The sequence below is a fragment of the Zonotrichia albicollis genome, chromosome 1, assembly GCF_047830755.1.
Source record: "Zonotrichia albicollis isolate bZonAlb1 chromosome 1, bZonAlb1.hap1, whole genome shotgun sequence".
In the NCBI taxonomy this organism is placed as follows: Eukaryota; Metazoa; Chordata; class Aves; order Passeriformes; family Passerellidae; genus Zonotrichia; species Zonotrichia albicollis.
Window position 1 is genome coordinate 43,357,600 of NC_133819.1, and position 12,024 is coordinate 43,369,623.

The window sequence follows — 12,024 nt, forward strand, 5'->3', positions numbered from 1 at the left end:
GGGAGTTGTCAAAGCAAATGTGCTGGCTGGCTGGTTTAATGGCCATTTTAGAATTTTATAACATTGGCACTTATGCAGGCTAAGATTATAAAAGTAATTAAATGATATGTTTGGATCACGTGTGGATTGCTTATGGGAACTGGGAAGCAATTTCCTCCTGCTCCTCACAAGGTGCTTAGAGCAGAAATGTAGGAACACAACTGAGAAATGCAGTTTTGAGCCAAAAGCTTGCCTGCTATTTCTTTGGGTGTTTGCAGCTCAGCAGCTCTCTTGGGAAGAAATGGCCTTGTTCAGGAACCCAGGGCAGCATTTCTCAGCTTAGGAGATATTTATTTTATTTTGAGGATTTTGATCCTGCAGAAAGAAACTTTTTTCTTTTTCCTTCATTTTTCTTTACTTTTTTCCCCAGTTTTTTTCTTTCATGGAACAGATGGGATTTTCCCTGGATAGCCTGTTCACAGCCGTGGCTGCAGCAGAATGCCCTGGGCATTCTTTTAATCTTTCTCCACCTCAGGTGTAGTCAGAGTACTAAACTAGATGAATAAATCAGCTTCCCTGATGTGTCAAATCCTGTGTTCCTAATGGCTCATTAAACAATTTCTAGCTGCCAGAATCAAGCAGCTTCCAAAACATATTGATTCTGCAAAAAGGAGTTACAGTACAGTCTGTCAGGTTGGGATTTTCCTTCCTTTTTTTCTTCTCTCTGGCTGATTTCCATTTTTATTTGATGCTTTCAGATGCTGTGTGCATAGGGTTTTGGTTTTTTTGTTGTTGTTGTTCTTTTTGCTTTAAGTATTTTCTCATGTAGTAATTATCTTGTTTCAGAGTCTGAACATACATCATAAATACAGATTATCATCTGTGTCTTACTGTTTATTGATTTTGTAAGTTTGAAGGCTGTTTGACAGCCTTTGACAGTTAAATCTTTAAAAACCTAGGCAAGCATTTATTTACCTCAGTAGCTGTTCTTTAGCTGGTTCTTAGCAAAAATGCTCTGCTAATGGTTTTCACATACTTGCTTGAGAAGTACCAGTGAGTAGAGCCCCTGAATTTGCACTGGATGAAGAGTCTGGCTTTCAGCTTTAAAATTGTTTGCTCTTGTTCTTTTATTGCCAGATGGACCAAAAAAAAACTCCTCTTGTTTAACCAAAATGAATAATTGAAACTTTATTCATTATTTACTTTCAAAGATTTTTATACTGCTTTCCTGACAGCCATTCACCCATACATATTTCTTATTTATATTTCTTATATTTATGCTTTATTGTCTTACTTCTTCTGGAATCACAGATTAAATTATAAATACGACAATCAAATACAAAGATATTTAAGCTGGTTGCTACAATGACCCTCAACCTATATCTGGCTCTTACCAGATTTTTCTATGACCTTGATCAAGTCAATCATTGATCAAGTCAGAAGTCAGCATCCCTGACTGGAGAAAGACCTGAGCATCCTCCAAGGCCTGCAAAACTCAGCTCCCCTATTTCAAAAAAATATTCATCAGAGAGAACTCAGCTGAAGTTCAAACTGTTATGAATAGTCATTATATAAAATTATTATGAGAGTGTTTATTTTGAAATGTTCAGCTTGGTGACCTTTTATGATGGCCATTAGGACTGGTGAATAATACATACTATTCCCACTTGTTTGTTCTTCAAGGTCTCTGGGATGCATTTTGTATGAGATGTGCTGTATGAACCATGCATTCACTGGACAGAATTTTTTGTCTGTTGTGTTAAAAATTGTTGAAGGTGAAACACCTTCTCTTCCTGACAGATATCCAAGCAAACTGAATGCTGTGCTATGCAGGTATGTTATTTTCTTGTTTAGCAGGTTTTTCAGAAAGTTTGGACAATTGATCAATTATTATATTTGGTTTTTAATATTTCAGCATGTTAAATAAGGATCCTTCATTGAGACCAGCAGCAGCAGAGATCCTAAAATTCCCTTATATTGATGAACAATTACAGGTATGTAAGAAAAAGCAGTAGCTGTACACTTGCCATTTGAGTATGTATTTTGCAGAAGCAAAATGGAGGCAGGGAAAACATGGTGAGAAAAAAAGAATTTGATAGCTCTTGATGGGAGCATTAATCCAGGGGACTTTCAGAGCTATAGTACAAATATGACTGAGGAAAGAAGCCTTCATCACTTGATATGCTGAATGTATCCCCTCTTAAATGTTATGAGCAGTAAGAAAACCAGACATTTATGTATAAAAAAATGTAGATCACTTGGGCCTGGGTACATATATCTCTGAACTGTTCTTACTACTCATAGTTTTAATGAAAAGCAATGTCTTTTGCCCTTTTTGCCCAGCCTTCAGTGCCTGTATTATTTGGCTTTCTGAAAAGGTGGGGAAGGAAACTGCTTGGTCAGTTTTTATGTTAGGATGGTATTGGGTAGTAGCTGAGGCTTCTGAATAACTTTAACATCAAATCTTGATGCCCCTTCTGTTTTATTTCCCTGCAGAAAATACAGTACAAGTTCACAAACATGACTGTGAAAGACAAGGCACTTAACTGTCACAAAGAATCTGCTCCTATTTTTGGTGCTGTGTAAGTATTTCAAACAGTTTTATGGGCAGTAGTATATGAAATTACAGTGTTGCCAAATAATGTCATTAACTTGTGTCTGTCATCACTTATGTCAGTCTCATAGTGCTTTATGTTTAGACAAATCTATTCCCTAGAAATACAAGAGCAACCACTCCCGTTAAGGAGATGCATAATTAAAGTTTAGGGAGTAAAAAATGATTTGCAGATGAAATATTTTTATTCTGTGACTGTGTAAATTGCACGTGCATGTGCATATGTTGATGTTAATTTAGTACCAGCTGGTATGTAAATGACATTTGTTCTGAAATTTTGGAGGTTTAAGCTGTCATTTTACTTAGGTCATCATCATTTATCGTGCTGCTGTTTCTGTAGCTCCTAAAAATTGAATGTGAAAGCTGTGTTTCCAAAATGGCACCAGACTAAAAGCATGCACACTTAAACTAATATTAAACTAATGCCTCTGTAGGCTACTGTTATTTTTGTCTTGTAACTTCTGTGAGAAATCAAGAGTAGTGATGTTTCTTGGCTCTTACAGCAGCAGTGTCTTCACACATGATCTCTCTCTTAGGCATTGAATATATATTGAATTTAATAATTGCATTAAATTACAATGCTGCAATGTTTAAAACAAATTCTAGCATGGACATTTTCATTTTGCCTGTGTAAATTAGCTTTGCAGTTTCATGGCAACTCGCCCTCCCCTTTGCTTCCCATCCCTGAACTTTCTGTACAGGTTTTGTTCTGTTGGGAGCTAGCTAGAGCAAAACCTGAAGTTTGTGATCCTGTGAGGAAGCAATGAACATCCATGTTTCTTGTTTCCTTTAAATAATTGTCAAGATTTTAACAGCTCTCTGATATTTGTTTTGAATGATTAGGTAACAGCAAAATAAGAATTGTTTTAATAAAGATTAAAACAATCCAGAACTGGCTGTGCCTTTGAGGCAATAGGACTTTGACCTCTGTTTTTGTGACCTCTGCTCTTGTACAGGACCCACAGTTTTGCAGCTGTGATCACTTTGCAGATGCTGCCAATTCTGCAGCTTGCAAGCCTCCCTTCAGGAGAGGTGACCATGTTCAGCTTTTCCAAGCAAAGTGTAGTTTGCTGTCAGTGGTAGGAAGAGAGAAGAGTACAGACAGTTGAAATCAGCATAGCAAAACCTTTTATACATAATTTCACACAGTTTAACTGCTGTCACTGTGTCTGTAGGCTCTCATCTCTACAAATTGTGTTTGTAGTTTCTACTTGTCACTTCTATCCTTAATGTCTCTTGTTGACAGATGAGTCTCTGTTTTTTTGTGAGGACAAAGCTTTCCATTTTGGTACAAATAGGTACCTTTGGTATAAATAGTTCATTGAACTTTGCAAGCCTTGATGTAAAATAAAATAATAAATATATATATTCAAGTAAATTCAATTAACTGTGAGAGGATTCCTTCCTTTTCAAATTACATATAGTTAACTACAGAGATGCTCCTTAGAGATATACTGTAAATTGTTTTGGGGCACTGAAATGTTTCCCAGATATTATGCCATGAATGTAGGAATTATATCCATGTTAATATATTGTATTCATATTAATATAATTATATCCTTATTAATTATGAGATATAGTCAGTATTTAATGCTTGTTGAAAAATAGATTATGAAAATCTTCAAGAAACTTTTAATTCTTGCCTTTATCTTGTGAACACTATTTCAGATTCTCTGTACACACAAAACCATTTTATCTGCTTTGGGGAAGCAGTATTGTTATTTGCAGAATGTCTATCCAGACTTCAAATATCCTCATGCTTCTAGAGGAGACTAATAAAACCACTTTGTATTTTTGTAAAATATGTACTGCATTCTATACCTGATCCATTGTCGTTAGCTAGAATGTATTGAGTCTCATCGCCTTTCAAATGGACATCATTTTCTGACAGAGATGGTATGTGGAAAGGACATTTATACAAATCCCAGAATTTGTAAGTATACTCTTTCAGAAGCAAGTTTGTGGTTTCTGAGAGGAAGAGCAAGTAGTTCTAACTACAGACATCATGCTCTTATACGATTGCTAGAAGAAAACAGAAAGTCTGCTTCTGTGCAGAGGTCCAGAGTTGTTGTAATCTTCACTGCAGTGTTGTTCTTGCCTCTCTGCTGGGGCTCTTCTCCATTCTCTGCAGCACAGTCCTTCCTGTCTTCTCAGGGGCTCCTCTTGGGCTCTCGACCCACCCCTGTTTATTTCAGTTACCTTCACGAGCTACAGCTGCTGCCCAACTAAGGACCCTGCAGCTGCAGCTCGTTTGGAGCAACTCGGACCCACACAGACCTTACAACACAACATATATTCAGGCCCCCACATATCCCCCCTTTTCTTTTAACAATTATACAATTACAATACACATACAGTCCCAGCTCTCTGGCTGCCACAGCTCTCGGCTGTCCTTAGATACATACATAGAATATATACATATCCCTATACAGTCCCAGCTCTCTGGCTGCCACAGCTCTCGGCTGTCCTTAGATGTTCCAAGGCTCTTTTCCTTAAAGGCCATATTCTTCCAGCTTTCTGCTGCTACAGCTCCTTAATTCAAAGGCCATATTATAATCCAAAGTCCCAGCTCTCTGGCTGCCACAGCTCTCGGCTGTCCAGGGGATTCCATACCTTCTCTAGTCCCAGCTCTCAGGCTGCCACAGCTCTCGGCTGTCCAGGGGATTCCATACCTTCTTTCGATGTTTGGCTGCGGTGTTCTTCATCACACGGGGTCACCAGTTGTTGCAATCTTCGCTGCAGTGTTGTTCTTGCCTCTCTGCTGGCTCTTCTCCATTCTCTGCAGCTCAGTCCTTCCTGTCTTCTCAAGGACTCCTCTTGGGCTCTCAACCCACCCCTTCTCTCGATGTTTGGCTGCATGTTCTTCCTCACACGGGGCACCAGTTGTTGTAATCTTCACTGCAGTGTTGTTCTTGCCTCGCTGCTGGGGCTCTTCTCCATTCTCTGCAGCACAATCCTTCCTGTCTTCTCAGGGGCTCCTCTTGGGCTCTCGACCCACCCCTGTTTATTTCAGTTACCTTCACGAGCTACAGCTGCTGCCCAACTAAGGACCCTGCAGCTGCAGCTCGTTTGGAGCAACTCGGACCCACACAGGTCTTACAACATATATTCAGGCCCCCACACAGAGTTTCTATAAATCATGAAGCAATGAATGTCTATTTATCTTGAGGTTTTAAAATTCAGGGCATTAATTAGAGAAAAAATCCCAGGAGAAGCCTTACTGTAAGTTATCCTCACTTGTACTGCAGTGTGATTATTTTTGCCCAAGTGTTTGGAATATGCAAGAAGTCATAATCTTATAATGACTCTCATTGTACTTATGAGAGCATTAGCTGCCAGTATTGTCACTGGTAAGTAAAATGCCAAATAATTCCTGCAATCCCAGATCTAAACAGGTAAGCAAAATGAATTAAAAATACATGAAAAATGACAGAGAGCAGAAAAAGGGGAGGAGAAAAATATTAAACATAATGAATTCCCCACATCTGCTGTCTTGCAGCAATACACTAGTCCCAGTGAGTGTATCAATACTTGCTTGCTGTGGTGTTCTCCTCAACCATTACCACTTTATGTTTACTTTTTTCTCACCAGGAATGCTTTTTGCCATGCAAAACAAAAAGGTTGAGTCTAGTTTCTTCTGGCAAAGGCCTCTGATGGCTTATTTTAATCTATTCTCACTCAAGTAATAAATTTTAAATATTTAAGTAAGTATAAGGCTGTACGGGTTCAGTTTCAACTTGAATGAAAAATTGCCTTTTCCCCCATGAGATTATTTTAATTTAAATTAGAGTTTTTTACAGGAGACAAGAAATATGTCTACATTATTCATACTTGAAGAGTTAGTTCCATTCTTATGAATAATTGAAGTCTTCTTGTCTTTGTCCTTAATCTTTCATATTTCACACTAATATTCATATCTTTGCACTATTTGAAAAACATAATGAATCTTCTCTGCTCATTTATTAAAATCCTGATTTCAAAATGATAGTCCAGAAGGGGTGTTACAATTTGTATAGTTACAAACCTGGCCTCTTAGATTATCAGAAGTGAATTTATCTCATAAGAGCATAAACAGTAATTTTAAATGAATACTTGGTATTATAAATACATGGTATAATAGATATATATTGTGTAAGTGAAGGGAGACTGCCAAGGCATTTCAAACTAGGGTGTAATTTTTGTTTTAATTACTGGAGGATGTGAGATAAAAATCTGAGATTAGTATCCTTTTTCTGATAAAGGAATAATATTGCTCTCCTTGGTTGATAAATACAGCTGAAATACGTAAGTCAATAATTCATGCTCAGCTTTCAGAGATGGTCTATGGAGACCATTTTACCTGTGAACTCTTATTATTGATTTGGACCAGAAATTCAAGAGGAGAACATTATAATTATATCTGTCATTAAGGACACATAAATATTCTCATTTATTCCAGACAGCTTGTAACAATCAATGTAAAATGTACAAGCCATATTACGGCTCTCATTTAATGACTGCCTTTGTACTTGGAATATGCCCAATAATGAAGCCTGACAGGGTAAATATTTCACTGTGCTTCAATATTTATTCTTTTAAGGAGATGAATCTGCCTTTTTCCATCCTCACCTGAAATGAATCACCCTCTTCACAAATCCAAGTTTAAATATTTCAATTTAAAGAGGCATTTGCTTTCCAAACCCAAGTCTATTTAGTCTGCTATAGTTCCAGAGACTTTCTAATTATTCCATTTGAAATGTCACTGTGTTTCAATATCCAGTCAAAATACTGACTATTTACATTTTTATATGAAGATGGGTTTGCTTGCATTCAATTTCAGGCAGAAGAAAGTTCATTTGCAAACTCTGCAGGAACTTTCTGAAGTTCAGAAAATGACACCGCGGGAACGAATGCGGCTGAGGAAATTAAATGTTGCAGACGAGAGGGCAAAGAAGTTGAAGTAAGTTGTGCCCTAACCATGCAATTCTCCTCACCCAACAGTCTAATGGGAGAGTTAGAATTGTCAAAGTAGAAATAAAAATAGTGTGGGTCTTCAGCTACTCAAAATCAATGAGGATTTGGGTGACAATAAATGACACTGATTATTTATGTAGGAAAGAAATTAGAACATTAGACCAAAACTGGTGCTTCGAGTACCATGGTTGTGGTTAAATAAATATGTGAGATATTTTCAAATGTCTTACAGTAGGAGGCATTTTTTAAATGACTGTTGATGTTAAGAATTGCACAGTCTGAGGAGTCAGACATTTAGCTGCAATCCAGCTTTTGTCAATTGTTTTGGCCTCAGAGGTTGTCAAAAGGTCAAATGGGGATAATGGACATGTTGTAAAGTGTTTATGATTGATGTTTTTTTTCATTAAGTGAGGCATAACAAAATGTTTTGGAAGAGACTAGGTACAGTTTCTGATGAAATATGAGAAACAACTGGAAGACTTTGTTGGGGGTTTTCAAACAAAAACCAGAATATACTGCTTTGATGACACATTTGAAGCAAAGAACTAAGACCTTCATGTCCTTTTGGAAAGTATGTCTGAAGAACACTTGTGTCTGATTGGCATACATAAATTGATTCTCATTTTAAAAACCCCTCTCCTTGAACTGAAACTGCTGTATAAAAAGTATTAAATTTAACACCTCTTCTGCATGGTGCTTTCAGTAATATGGAAAGCCGATTCTTGTACTAATATGAAATTGGTAAATAGGAAGTCTGTCTCTTTAACTTTTTAAAAATTAATGGAAATCAGAAAATAATACTAATTGCAAGATTGTTCTAGTTTGGTTTTCAATTTCATTGCTTTCTCACATTTTGATGCTTTCTGATGAGATTTTCATATTTTTTCTTTCCCCCAAAACCAAAATGAAATATATTTGTTTTGTAATATGAAGGCAACATTAATATTCAGACCTTGTTCTCAGTCATGAACCTTTAAAATGGATCAATATTGAGCTCTAGATCATTATCAGTTGACTCTGGCTGAAAATCTAATAGCAATAGAGATTGGAAACTATGCAAAAATTATACCTTCTCAAGCTGGAGATCTGCTTCCAGAGTGCAAATGCAGAGATGGGTGGGAAGGGAGTGTATTAATGGAAGCTGGAAAGACTGCTTAATGTATCACCTGTCCTGAGTGGCTCCACACAGAAACTCACAGTTGCCAACTGGGCCCCAGAGGAAGAGTTCATAGCACACAAATATTGCATGCCTGTTCACAGCTGAAAGGTTCCTGCACTACCTGGTGGAATAAAGCCAAAAGTATTTGGAAGAACTAGAAAAGACTGGGACTAATAATTTACTCTTTCTTAATTATGTTATGCAAATTGTGAAGGTAAAATATGATAGGGTTTGGAAATAAGGTCTGAAATCTACTTTTGTGTTCATTATAAAACCTGAGTAGATGCCATGAATATTTGGCAACATGAAAATCTCAGTTCAGAATTTGTTTTCCCATGCTTGCTTTTAGAAGATCCCTTTGTGCATGCCCTGATATCACATTCTAAATACAAGTGTTCTGTATTTACAGGCAGCTGGCAGAAGAAAAATATCAAGAAAATATCAAAAGAATGCAAGAATTCAGGTCCCGTAATTTTCAGCAGCTGAATGGCAATGTCCTACATGTAAGTATGGGCTGTTGCTTTGGAGGTCTCGTTTTTGTGCACCCAGTGTATAGCACTTTTCTGTTTCCCACATGCTTTCTTTAGCCCTAGAGACACAGGCCTGTTCTGAGACTAATAACTGGGAAGTGCATCAAAATCTGAACTGCTTAGCTGAACCAGTTGATCTGTTGAGGCAAAGTACATTCAATTATTCAGATATGATTCAACAAGCTTTCTATTCATTATACAGTTCTTTTTTTTTTGGTTACCTTTTCCTAATTTGCCCTTAAGTCTAAATCTGCTCTCTGAAATGTTTTTACTGACTGTATGACATTGGAGTTCAAAATACATTTCTTTTCAAGATGTTTAGTTGTAATCCTTTAAACATTTTATATTTGGTGTGGCTGAGGGTTCTTTTAATTTGGCTAAGCATATTAGCACTTCAACTAGCTTTCTAGTAAGAATGAAGCCTTGGAATTACTCCCAGAATAAGTTGTCCTTTGCTTTTAAGCAATCTGCAACAGAAGATGAGCCAGTTCAATTCTAGCACCACATCCTATTGTAGAAAGAAAAGGGTCAGTTTGGAAATAGTTGGTGAATGCATCACAGAAATAATTTTTTGTGTGCTTGGTATTCTATCTTTTCTTTTGGGTATCCTCTGGTTTCTGTTTTCCATTGTGTGGAGAAAAAAATATATATTAGACTTGCTTCTTCTTATGGCTGAGTCACTATAATAATTTACAAAAATGTTAGGATTTTATTTTAGTATTTGCCTAATGCATGTTCCAGGAATTGTGTAGATCAGGGCAACCATTGTATTGTGATTGTGCTGAAAGCTCTATTCCTGTTTCTCCATGCTCTTTCATCATTTGACTTAGGAATCTGCTGAGCAGACTTCAAAACACCTCATTCATCCTCAGCCAGCCACTATGGGCAACCATGTGTCCACAGGGCAGGATGAACCAAGAGGGAATGGGACAAGTGAACTTGGCATGTCTGAACTTACAGACCACGGTAAGAATTCAAAATCTGATGTTAAAATGAAAATTCCTGGCAAGAAAGATTTGTCCCTTGTAGTTTATATGCAGTGGGTAAACTGCAGCATAAAAAGTGGTAAGATTTGTAAAGTTGTCAAAAAATGGCAGAGAGAAGGACATTAATCTGGGTGAATGTATGTACAGCAGATGTATAGCAAGGGTACAAAGGTCTGTGCTCCCAAAGATTGAGTGACCTGTGTGTGGAAGTAGAGGTGAATGTACTCCCTCCAAAGGAGAAGCTGAATTAGGAAGAAATAGCTTAAACCTTCCACATATGAAATTATTTGCATTAGAAAAGCATTTCCTAAAACTCACCTTTCTAGTGAAAAAAAGAGTACAAGAATTCAAAGTGTTTGCACCTTTGGTACGCTTTGATGCCATTTTCTTTATCTTTAACAATGAGAGGAGCAGATGGAAACTCTTTAAACTCTGCTTATCTATATTGTCCACAAATACTTAGCTATTGTCTAAAGAATATGAAGTACTATATAACATGTTTTTCTGTTATAGACGAAAAATAGTCAAGCTTTTTGTTAAGTGTCAGATTGTAGAAATCTTGTGGTCAATGAGGAGAATATTTTTAGGATGACATATGGTTTTGTCTAAAATGTTCTGTAGTAGTGTCTTAGTCATACATTTAAAAATTATTGTGTGAGCACTATTATGGTGAAACATTTTTAATCAGATTAAAATCTTGCAAATATGCATCAATATACTTTAAAGTAGGAAGACTACTTTTCTCTAATAGCCTTTTAGTGTTGGTTTATGTGCATCTGTGAAAGTATAGGTCATTAAATTAATGGCATCAGAATCACTTTGCTTGTGGTGGAGGTGTTTTGGGGTTTTTTAATAGCAAATGGCTATTTTTTTCTTTCAATGTACCCTCATTGGTGTTTGTGTGGTTGTCTTGCTGTTTCACAGCATGAGGAGAGATGGATGACCTGTGTAGGAGAGAACCCAGCTTCTAGAAATACATCCTGGGGGGAGGGTGGGGAAACGTGCAAAGGGAGGACTGAGAGAAAGCAGTGAACGTGGGTGAGAGCTGGGCTGGGAGAAACACACACAGACTCCTAAATAGAAACAGAACAACATGCTTGGAAGGAAAGAAACTGATTTTTCTGCCTTTAGAGGTCATTAAGCTTTTAAACTATAATGACAGGAATGACATGCATTTGTATCTGTGATGCAAAAGCTGGGTCAGCCCATTGTACAAAACTGAATGCATGTTTAATTGCTTGTGCCAGAGTCTCTGATGGAGGAGTGGTGGGTTCATGACAAAAAAGAGTTGTGGATGAGCAAGAGAAATTACATGGTTTCTTTTCTTTGCTTTCTGAATACCTTGTTATTCCTGAAGCTGATGTCAAAGCTTGTTCTTATTCTATTCAGTATTCATGCTCTTCTTTTCTTTAAGCATTTCAGTGCAACCATGCATATCCTACATGTCTAATTATTAAGTTATTAATTGCACCTTTGCACTTGAAAATGTAGAAACTGTTCCAGCTATTGATTTTCCAACAGAATTTAGTTCTTGATCAATGGCTATACAAGAATAAAAGGAAAAAAACACTTATAGGAAGGCTATAAAATGGTTTTAGCAAGTTGTCTTACGTGTTAATTAATCTTGCTAACCCTTATTATGTTAGCAGAAAAAGTTAGCCTGTGAGAACCAGACTAATAAGCTCCTAGTTACAACTAATCACTCAGAATATTTGGAAAGGAGAGAAAAGGCAGGAGCAAGTTTTAAATTACCAGGGCAGACCTAAAATATCATCTCAAGAAGAGCTGATGAGGAACAGCTAG

The 12,024-nt window shown here is 37.0% G+C and overlaps 1 protein-coding gene across 7 annotated transcripts in view; it reads left to right on the forward strand.

The window, feature by feature from the left end:
* NEK11 (NIMA related kinase 11) overlaps nt 1-12,024 on the forward strand; it is an 82,901-nt gene that overhangs the window by 32,239 nt on the left and 38,638 nt on the right. For 6 of the 7 annotated variants that reach the window (XM_005481001.3, XM_074539586.1, XM_074539612.1 and 3 more), the window contains 6 exons: nt 1,663-1,812; nt 1,895-1,973; nt 2,476-2,561; nt 7,413-7,532; nt 9,115-9,208; nt 10,066-10,201. In XM_005481001.3, coding sequence (XP_005481058.2) covers nt 1,663-1,812; nt 1,895-1,973; nt 2,476-2,561; nt 7,413-7,532; nt 9,115-9,208; nt 10,066-10,201 — 665 coding nt within the window. The remainder of the gene's footprint in view (nt 1-1,662; nt 1,813-1,894; nt 1,974-2,475; nt 2,562-7,412; nt 7,533-9,114; nt 9,209-10,065; nt 10,202-12,024) is intronic. The other variant, XM_026799212.2, reaches the window with a different exon arrangement.